Below are 11,359 nucleotides of genomic sequence, written 5' to 3'. Positions count from 1 at the left end.
TATATTTTTATTAATTATTTTTTTTAAATTTTTTTTTATTTAATAAATAAAATAATTTTTTTTTTTTTTTTTTTTTTTTTTTTTTTTTTTTATTTTTTTTTTTTAAATTTTTTTTTTTTTTTTTTTTTTTTTTTTTTTTTTTTGCGTATTCGATTATTCCGATATAATATATCAAATGCATGTAAAAATAATATTATAAATATATATTATTATACATTGCATTAAAAAAGATAGGAAAGAAAAAGAAAACCTAAATCTAATAAATGTGATATTTTGAAAAGTATTAAATAATAAAAGAATATGTGAACAAAATTAAAGAAAAATGTATTTTTATATATATAAATAAATAATATTATTTTTTTTACATGTATACATAATATTATATAATATATATATATATTATATTATATATATAACATAATATTATTATGAAGATTTAATTAGAATGAATATTTATTTGTAAGAACGTTCTAATTATTATATAAATATTATATATTTTATATTTTCATAATATATATCCAAAACAAACCATAGATGGTTATAATTTTATAATATATTAATTAATATATATAATGTATATTTAGATTTTATTAATATTTTACATATTTATTATTATTATTATATTATTTATAAGTTGTACGTATAATATAATATAAATAATGTAATATATATTTCACAAGTCCTTAAAAAAAAAAAAAAAATAATAAAGTTTATATATTCAACATATATATATTAGATATTTTTTTTTTTTTTTTTTTGTGAGACATATTAATTTATTTATAATATATTAAAAGCCCCAAATTATTATTATTTATTAATATTATATATATATATTTTTCCAATTATATTTAAATTAGTAATGATTATATTATAATACACACATTTATATATAATACAATTATAGTTTATTATTCATATTTGTGAATATTTTTACTTTCATCATATTTCTTTTAAAAAACTTAAACCTTTACATAACAATATTTTTAAATTACGAAAATCGTATATCTTACTAAACCTATCAAGTAAAATATATATATATTTTTTTTTTCCCTTTGTTTTGTTATTTTTTTGTTATTTCTATTTTTTTTTTCTTTATTTCCTTCCTTCTCTCTTACTTATTATTTTAATTTTATATGAATATATATTTTTTTGTATGTTTTTTATTTATTTATACATATAATTATGTGTATATTTCTAATGTTATTGTTTTAATAAATGAATTTAGCTAGCTCCTTGCCTGGTCATACAAATAGCCAAAAATCACGCACACACCATCCAAAAAAAAAAAAAAAAAAAAAAAAAAAATATTTACATATACATATTCTATAAAAGAGAAAAAAAAGAAAATTTTTTAAAATGAGTAATAAGATAAGACATTATATGAATTATAATATAAAAGAAAAGGATAGTAGTAACATATGTAATTTTTACATAAATTTAAGAGACGTTACTGATTTGAATGAACTAGATGAATTGTTAAACGAAGGTAAAAAATGTTATGACAGATATAATAATGAAAACAAAATAAATAATATAAATAAAAAGAGTTTATTAGGAGAAATAATTAAAGCATATATTTTTTGTAAAAGTGTGAAAATAAAAGAAACGTGTAATATATGTTTAATGTCATGGATATCAACAAGACAATGTTGGTATGATTGCGATGAGTTACTTTTAAATAAATATTTTGATGGATTACTTGAACCATTAGTTTTTACATTTAAAATTTTGAGAGAAAAGGTTATATATCATTTTTATCAAATACCAAAAAAATTATATATGGTTTTTATAAATAAATTTAAAAAATATTTAAAAATATATAAAGATAAGGAAATTATTTTGAGTATCATAACCTCAACTTTGGATATATTATATTCAAAAGTATTTTATTTTAAACTTTGATTTCAAATATTCTTATATAAGTGTATTTCTATTAAAAAAAAAAAAAAATATATACTTTTGTAACACACATAAGCAGTATTATATTTTTTAATTTTAATATTATAATTTTTCGTAAAATGAAATAAATTAATTCATATGATACATATATATAATATATGTATATTTTATTTTAATTCATTTGAGGCATTCTCATTTTTAATCAACATGTTACCCATGTTGTCAAAATTACTATATATGTTATTATGTTGATAATATAATATATAATTTTAAAATAATTTTTAAACATCTTACCACAAAAAAAAAAAAAAAAAAAAAAAAGAGGAAGGATGAATGATATAGTCATATACATTTTTACAAAAAATATCATAAAGATGAGAAATATAAATATATATTTAGTATTTTTTTTTGTATTTTTTTTTTTTTTTTTTTTTTTTTTTTTAGTACCTCATATAAATTTTATGACATCAAAATGTTTATATATATATATATATATATATATATATATATATATTTATTCATTGATAAATTTACATATCCATGTAGTGCACATTTTATTTTTCATTGTTTTGTTATACCTTAAGTAGTATATAATAATAAATACGTGCAAATATATATTCTATATATTTATTCTCTTTAGGATATTTTTTAAAGAATGCGCGTATGCATACTTTTGCTGAATTTATTTTTACAATTATATAAATATATATATATATATATATATATATATTTTTTTTTTATCTCACAATACAACCTTTATAAATATATTGTTGTATAGGTGTTTTCAAATTTTATTTTTTTTGATTTCCCTTACTTTTTTGTATTCTAATTTTTTTTATTTTATTTTAACTTTTATATAATATATAATTAATATATATTATGAAACAATTAATTAAAAAAAAAAAAAAAAAACTAAAAAAAAAAAATCGTTTTTCTAAAAATATTATTTTAAAAATATATTGACGGGTGTATGTAATTAGATTAATAAAATAAAAATAAATGAACCGAAAATGATAGAAAAAAGAAAAACTAGACAAAATGTGTAAACAAATATAACTATATATATATATATATATATATTATATGAGTAATAAATGAATGGAGTTTTTTTATTGATTTAAAATTTTTGATAACGCAAAATATTTTTAATTCGTGTTTTTTTTTTTGTTTTTGTTAACACTTAGAAAGTTTCTAAAAAAGGATTTTTTTTTTTGTTGCGTATCTGTTAGTTGATCATTTTGAACATATTTTTTATCATAATGATTATCACAACTTTGATCATCATTCTGATACATAATTTTTTCTTTTGTAGATAAAGGTGAATTTCTCCTACTTTTTTTAAGACTCCATATTAATGAGAAACCCTTTTTTGGTAAATCATAATTTTTATATTTATATGGTAAAGTAGAATTTTTTTTATTCTTTGTATTTTTTGTATTTCTTAAATTTTTTGAATTTTCTGAATTTTTTGAATTTTTTGAATTTTCTGAATTTCTTTTATCTGTCTCCATTTTTTTATTTATAACACTTTCATTTGAGATTGTTTCCTTTTTATTCATTTTGTTTTGTCTTATAATTCCTTTTTTTTTTATTATCATATTTTGTTTATTTTTTTTTTTAATATCATCCAAGTTGACATATGTCATATTGCTATCACCACTGAGTGCATACATATTCATTTCTTCGTTCTTATTATTTTGTTTTATATTTTGTTTTATATTTTGTTTTGTATTTATATGTTGTTTTAATATGTTTATATTTTCTTTGCTATTTATATTTTCCACCCTGTTTATTTCTTCATCATCATTTTGTTCTTTTTTATTTTCCTTCATGATATTATTAACATACCTGATTTCAGTCTGTTCTTTATTTTTTCTTTGTATATCCTTATAAGAAATATCTGTTACGATATGTTTATTGTTTAGATACTTCCCAGTATTGTTATATGTATTATCTTTTCTTTTATCTTCTAAGGATTGTATATCACTATTCACACTAGCATTCAAAAAAGATATAGAATGGTTTGATTTGTTTGAAATACAATCACTCATACTAGTTGTATTGTATGAATATTTATAATTGTTCAACTTATTCTTTAATTTTTTTTTTTGTTCCCCATTTTTTTTTATTTTTTTTGTATTTTTTTTCTCATTTAGTTGTATATCATTATATTCCTTTATATTGTGGATAAATGATAAATGGTGTTGTTTGAAATTATAATCATTACTAAATTTATGATTTATTACTTGTGGTTTTATATATTTTTCTATATTTTCATTTTTTATCTTGTTTGTATTATAAGGTACATGAATATTTTTTTTTTCTTCATCATGCAAATATATATTCTCATCTTCATCACTATGATAACAATAGTGATCATTATCATATGATATATCTTTTTTTTCATTATGTTCATATATATATTTATTATTACTGCTTGGAGGAATTAGCTCCTTAGCTTTTATATCCTTTTCAACTTGATGTGCTGGGTTATATATTTGTTGGTTAATTTTTTTTTTTTTTTTTATTATTTTTTTTTTTTTTTTCTTTGTTTTGTATATGCTATTTGTGGAGGATGACGAAAGGGATGAGGAAGAGTAACTATTATGATTACTACTAATAGAACTACTATTATTACTACTAATAGAACTACTATTATTACTACTAATAGAACTACTATTATTACTATTACTGTTACTATTAAAATTATCGTTATGATTACTATTCATATTATTATTACTATTATCTTCCGCTTTTATGTTAAAAAAAGAAAGTTTCATTCTGCCATCTTTATTCCTCCAAAATGATGGCAAAGATTTATTCTGTCCGTTATATATTAAAACATTCTTATCATTATTTATTGGATCCATATTAACAACACCCAAGCTATCATCACTAGCATACAACCATTTTTTGAGCCTCCCTTTTTTCCATTTACCATATTTCAAAAGAATATTTTTAGAAGCATAAGAAAATAATGGGTTATTCTTATTTATGTCCTTTTCACTCATATCATTTAAATTTATTGAATTTATATAAAGTATTAAACGTTGTATATCTTGGAATGCTAATAAATCGGATGTCCTATTTATTTGTTCATGGGTAAGGCTACTCATTTGGTTATGTTTTGGACCTTCATAATTTATATAACTTTTTAAATAATTATTATTATTTTCATATTTTTTTTTATCAACGATTATTTCTTCATTATCAGATCCTTTCATGTTATTACGAAATTTATTATTTTTTTGATCATTAAACCTATGAAGCAGCATTGCATTTTCTTTGTTGTTCTTCATTTTTATATTATTCGGAGAATGACTTGTTTGATAAGCATCCACATTATTAATATTATTATTAGTATTATTATTATTATTATTATTATTAATATTATTATTATTATTATTAATAATATTAATATTTTTTATATTTGTATTCCTTTCGGGATTTTTTTTTTTTATATCTGCCAGAAAAGAAAAGGTAGATTGGGCTTGGGCCATTTTCTGATTACAAATTTGATTATTAAAATAATGATCTGTTACTAGACATATATGGTCTTTGATTGTATTATAGAAATTATGATTGGTCTTAAAATCATTTATATTTTTTTTCTTTATATAATCAAAGAATGAAGAACATAATTCATAAAAATTAATATATAACAAATTAAATAAGAAGTTGTAAAAATTATAATTATCATATTTATTTAAAAGGTTATGAAAATATTTACCAATATTTCCTTTATAAAATATATTTTCTTTTGATAGATTAAGAAGGAAATTTTTTTTTATTTTTTCTGTATTTTTAAATAAAAGAAAAATAGGATATTGTATATATTGTTGATATTCTTTAAAGTTTTTAATTATAATAAATATACCAGATCCATGTTGTTTATTATTTAACCAGTTACCAAAATAAATTCGTCCATCATCCCATTTATATATACCTAATCCTTGTTTTAAATTATTTATATGATATCCAAAAAATTGTCTATTATCATTCCAAATTATTTCACATTTCCCATATACACAATTTGATTTCCATTTACCTATATATATTTTATATTTATTAAAAAAATATATACCTCTATTAAAAAAATAATTATCTTTTATTTGCCCAATATACATACATTCATTATTCCATACAAAAATACCGAATTTATTCTTTTCACCTTTAAAATAATTACCAATATAAACATAATTATTATATACATATTCAATACCATTTTTATTTTGTTTATCATTCAACCAATAACCTTTATAAAAAGTACTATCAGGATGTATAAATATACCATATCTATTTGCTTTTCCTCTCTTCCAATAACCTATATATTTACTTCTAGATGAATGTATATATAATCCAAATCCTGTTATCTTATCTTCTTCAAACTCACCAATATATATACATTGATCAGGTGTTATTATTATTCCTAAACCATTTTTCTCATTATTTTCATTCACCTCTCCTATATATATAACACCCTTTTCGATTATCATAATATATGTCTTATAGTTTAATACAATGTATTTTAAATATATCATACTTGTTACATTATTTTTTTTGAAGAAACATAAAAAATCCTCTTCATATTCTTTAATATACATTAATATCCTTTTAACATTTATTATATACTTTTTATACATATTATCATTCTCTATTTTTTTACTTACCTTATTTTTATTATTAATATCATTATGGTAATTATAAATATCATCATAATTATTATTATCAACAACATTTTTATCTTCTTCCTTTATTTCATCTTCACTATATTCTCTTTTGTCTTCTTCTTCTACATCCATTTCGTTTTCATAACGATAAAAATAATTCTCTTCATCATATTTATTGTCACACCTTGTATTATCTTCTACACAAATATTAGACTTATGCAATTCTAAATTATATGCATTTTTTAATCCCCTCACACCGTCCTTCTTTATTTCTCCGCACGCAAGTTTATTTCCCATGTTAAAAAAAAAAATATATATATATATAATATATATATATATATATATATATATATATATATATTTTTTTTTTTTTTTGGATGACACTAAAAATTGTAACAGTGGAAAAATTACTCATACATTATACATACATTTATATCTATACTCATTTTTACAAGTTTACAGAGATAGACATATATATTTCCATCTCATATACAAACTCTACAAATATTAATAATGTATTTAATAACAAAACAATTATCAAATAAATACAATACAACCAACGTTTTATATTATTAAAAAAAAAAAAATTGATAGCTTTTTTTTTTGAAAAATATGTAAAAATATATAAAAATATATAAAAATATATAAAAATATATAACAAAACAAAGGAAAAAAATACAAAATAAAAATATCAATGTTGTATATAAATGAAAAATATAATTTATCCCATTAATATATTTTCACCCCATTAAAAAAAATAAAAAATAATACATATATATATAATATATATATATATATATATATATATATATATTTTTTTATTTATTTATTTTTATTTTTCCACAGTAAGCCAAAAAAAAAAAAAAGAATAAAATGAAAAATAGTCTATATATTTTGTTTGATGGCTAAAATATTTAGACAATTTTATATACACTTAAAAAAAAAAAAAAAAAAAAAAATGAAATAAATAAATAAATGCTAAAGTAAAATAATTGTTATATGTAAAAATGGATGTATAAATATAATTCACATTTGATCCATCTTTAAATATATTTATATTTTTTTATATACAATATTCGGACAATCCATTTATTTTTTCATTCAAACTTTTTTTGTAACTATCAATTATATTTTGACAAAACGTATTATGAGTAAAATTCTGTAGAACAAAAAAAAAAAAAAAAAAAAAAAAAAAAATAAAAAATATATATATATATTTATATATATAATATCACATCAATGTAGTATATTATCATTTATATATATAATTGCATTTTAACAGTTAAAAAAAAATAAATAAATAAAAATACCCTGATATCTTTCAGTATAACCCATTTCCTTTCTTCATTATTCTTAGGCATATTTTCCTAAAAAATAAAAAAAATATAATAAAAATTTATTTATGTTTAAAATTAATAAATATATAAAACAATATATTTACATAATGCCTTTTACCCAATCGGAGACAGTACATAAATATATATGCGTATGATAAGTAAGATGAGAAAATTTGTGTTTGAAATTATTTATCTAAAAAAAAAAAAAAAAGGAAAAGATAAATATATAAATTAAATTCGAATGAGACATTTTCATAAATTATAAGAAAGATGCTTTAACAACTGTTTTGTGCAATAAAAACTATATATAAAAATATATATATAAATATATTTATTATATATATAATTACATATAGGTAACGGTTTTTTTCCGTATTTGTCACATTCAGGCTTCTTAAAAGATCATTAAAATGCTGCAGAATTAAAATAATATAAAAATGAATTTTTAATAATTAGACAAAAAAAAAAAAAAAAACATAAATGGATAAATCCTTTCCATGTTAATATAATATGACCAACAAAATACTACACATACGAAATGCCATAGAGTTTAATATATATATATATATATATTTTATTATACTTTTACCTTCGCACAATCCTTCTTATCATACGTATCAAGTAATATAAATGGAAATAAATAATGCATGGAAAATAAATTCGAATCAGTGTTTTTAATCATCATATATGTATCTTCCAAGTAGGAGTCCTTAATTTGTCGGCTAGCTGTTTTTTTTTTTTTTTCTAGCTTTTTTGTACAGCTATTTTTATTCATATTATTATTTTTTTGTTGGTGATCTTGTTTTATTAACAAAACAAGACATATTTTATCGGTTTTTTTTTTCCTTTTAGCTAAAGGAACATATTTAATCTCAACATTTCTATCATTAACACATAAGTTACAATGTTCTGGATGTTTCATATCAAATAAATTATGTTGTTTCTTTTTATTGGATTTTAAATAAATCATACAATATTTATTTATTGGACATTCTGAACAGTCAGGTGAATTGTTGCACACACTTGAGCCTAAATCCATAAATGCCTGACTAAGGTCAGAATAATTGGATTCACCTGTACATAATATTTGGCTAACTTTTTCGCAATGTTTTAATAATGTGCCTGAATTATAATAATTTATAGTATCAGTAATACGAGAAAATATTCTAATAATATTTGTATCAATACAAATATCCTTCCTATTATATAAATGTATACAAATAGCTTTTGAAGTATAATCACCTATACCAGGTAATGTTTTTAACAATTTTAAATCATTTGGAAATATACCATTATATTTATCAACAACAATTTTACAACATTCCAATAGGTTTTTAGCTCTGTTATAATATCCCAATCCTTTCCACAAAATAAGAACATCATCTAAATTACAGTTTGCTAAATCAAAAATATTATTCCATTTATTCATCCATTTTAAATAAAAATTTAAAACGGTATGTACCTTAGTTTGTTGAAGCATAATTTCACTAATATATATTTGATACCCTCTGATTTTTAAATGTTCTTTATCATATATAAGATTATTTGTAAAATTATGTTTCTTTTCCTCTTCACAAACGAGCAAAGAGCTATTACAAATATTTATATCATCCATATTAATATTATTATTATTATTTATTTCATCCTGTAATGATTTAATATTATCACTTTTTAATGTATCACTTAATGGATTATATTTTTTGTTCTCATCCTTATCTTCCTTCTTTAATCTTTTACACCTTTCTAATGATAACTCATTATGTTCTTTTTTTATTTTTGTAATTCTTGTACCTTTTGTTTTCTCATGATCTTTAACATTATCTGAGTTCATGTTTTTTATTTTGAGCTCATCCTTTGTATGCTTACCTAAAAAGCATCTAATATCCACTTGTTTTTTTTTCTCATTCAACTGAACACTTGTTGTAAAAGGGGGTTCATCACCTCTCCATGGCAATTTCCTTCTATATTTGTAATACCAATTTAATAAATCCTTTCTAAGCTCAATACTATATCTTTCTAAAAAGTTATAATGATAATCTGATTGTTCATTTGGAAAGGTTACATCTTCATCGTCTTTAATGTTTTCACTGATTTTATCTATCTGAGTAGATTCATTTTTCATCATTAAAAAAAAAAATAAAAAATAAATAAATAAATATATATATATATATATATTGTATCAAAAAAAAGAAAATATATATATTAAATAAATGATTGAATTTTAAGTGTTAATATTATTAAAGAGGTATAAATATATATATTACAAATTCGTTATATTTATTATATATATATATATATATCCTTTTTGTTATTTCTTTTTTCTAATGACATATTATTTTTTGTAAGAATGTTACAGTGATTAAATTATCAACGCTTATACATTTTCAGGATAGGAGAAACGAATACAAATATAAATTTATATTTTAAAAATTTTACATCCTCCTTATTTTCTTTGATTATTAAAATTAAAAACTATACATATTTATTAATATGTTTTAAAATATATACATATATATATATAATTGAAACCAAAACAATGACACATCTTTGTGATGTAAAATATGTTCTCAAATACTTTTCATTTTACACCTATAAAATTATATTTTTTTTTTTATTTTATAATTATTTTTTTTTTATATATTTTTTTATAAATATCTATTTATTCATTTTTTATTTTATAAGAATAAATCACCAATTTAGTTTTTATTTATTTTGCCAACCTTATGTTATTTGGTTATATTCACATATATATATAATATATATATGTGAATATACTTATATATTTACATATTCATATATTAGCTTAATATTTATATTAATATAGCCTTATTTTACATATCTACAAAATATCCTTTTTTTTTAAGAAAAGAAAAAAAATATTTTACATATCTACAAAATATCCTTTTTTTTTAAGAAAAGAAAAAAAAAAAAAAAAAGTAATAAAATTTAATATTATAATATATATATATATTATATATAAAGAAATATTTTATTTTATTACTTTTTTTTTTTTTTTTTTTTCTTTTCTTATTTCCATCTATAGATAATAATTTTATTAATTCATTTTTTCCATAGATTAGTTAGTACCTCACAACTTTAGCATCCCATATTTTTTAATTATATATATATATATATATATATATATATATATATATATATATATGAAAGAAAAAAAAAAAAATAAAAATAAATTAAACATAAAATATATAAATATATATATATATATATATATAATAATTTTTTTTCTTTTTAGTTTGTTGAATTTGTGACGTTATCAGAGTTCAAAATTTTTTTTTTTTTTTATTTACAACTGATATGTAGATATATAGAAATGTAGTAAAAAAAAAAAAAAAAAAAAAAAAAAAAAAAAATATTATAATTTTTTATTTTTTATTTGAATATTTTTAAAATTTTAAAAAATAATAATTTTTTATTAAAAAAAAAAATATATAT

General features: G+C 18.3%; 3 protein-coding genes across 3 annotated transcripts; 1 reads left to right on the top strand and 2 right to left on the bottom strand.

Annotated features, from left to right (window-relative positions):
* Positions 1-1,356: 1,356 nt before the first annotated feature.
* PGSY75_1129700 (hypothetical protein) lies at positions 1,357-1,902 on the top strand (the record flags this gene model as incomplete). The annotated part of the gene is made up of 1 exon (XM_018786417.1): positions 1,357-1,902. The coding sequence occupies one exon, from the start codon at positions 1,357-1,359 to the stop codon at positions 1,900-1,902; it is 546 nt and encodes a 181-aa protein (XP_018641212.1).
* A 1,142-nt stretch (positions 1,903-3,044) lies between these two features.
* On the bottom strand, positions 3,045-6,866 carry PGSY75_1129600 (putative phosphatidylinositol-4-phosphate 5-kinase; the record flags this gene model as incomplete). The annotated part of the gene is made up of 1 exon (XM_018786416.1): positions 3,045-6,866. The coding sequence occupies one exon, from the start codon at positions 6,864-6,866 to the stop codon at positions 3,045-3,047; it is 3,822 nt and encodes a 1,273-aa protein (XP_018641211.1).
* A 766-nt stretch (positions 6,867-7,632) lies between these two features.
* PGSY75_1129500 (putative A/G-specific adenine glycosylase) lies at positions 7,633-10,031 on the bottom strand (the record flags this gene model as incomplete). Its single annotated transcript, XM_018786415.1, has 5 exons — positions 7,633-7,728; positions 7,880-7,936; positions 8,025-8,099; positions 8,257-8,319; positions 8,496-10,031. 5 exons carry the CDS (start codon positions 10,029-10,031, stop codon positions 7,633-7,635), a joined length of 1,827 nt encoding a protein of 608 aa, XP_018641210.1.
* Between the last annotated feature and the right edge of the window lie 1,328 nt (positions 10,032-11,359).

The sequence above is a fragment of the Plasmodium gaboni genome, chromosome 11 (assembly GCF_001602025.1).
Source record: "Plasmodium gaboni strain SY75 chromosome 11, whole genome shotgun sequence".
In the NCBI taxonomy this organism is placed as follows: domain Eukaryota; phylum Apicomplexa; class Aconoidasida; order Haemosporida; family Plasmodiidae; genus Plasmodium; species Plasmodium gaboni.
Note: the sequence above shows the minus strand (reverse complement) of the source record. Positions and strands in the feature narration are given on the sequence as shown.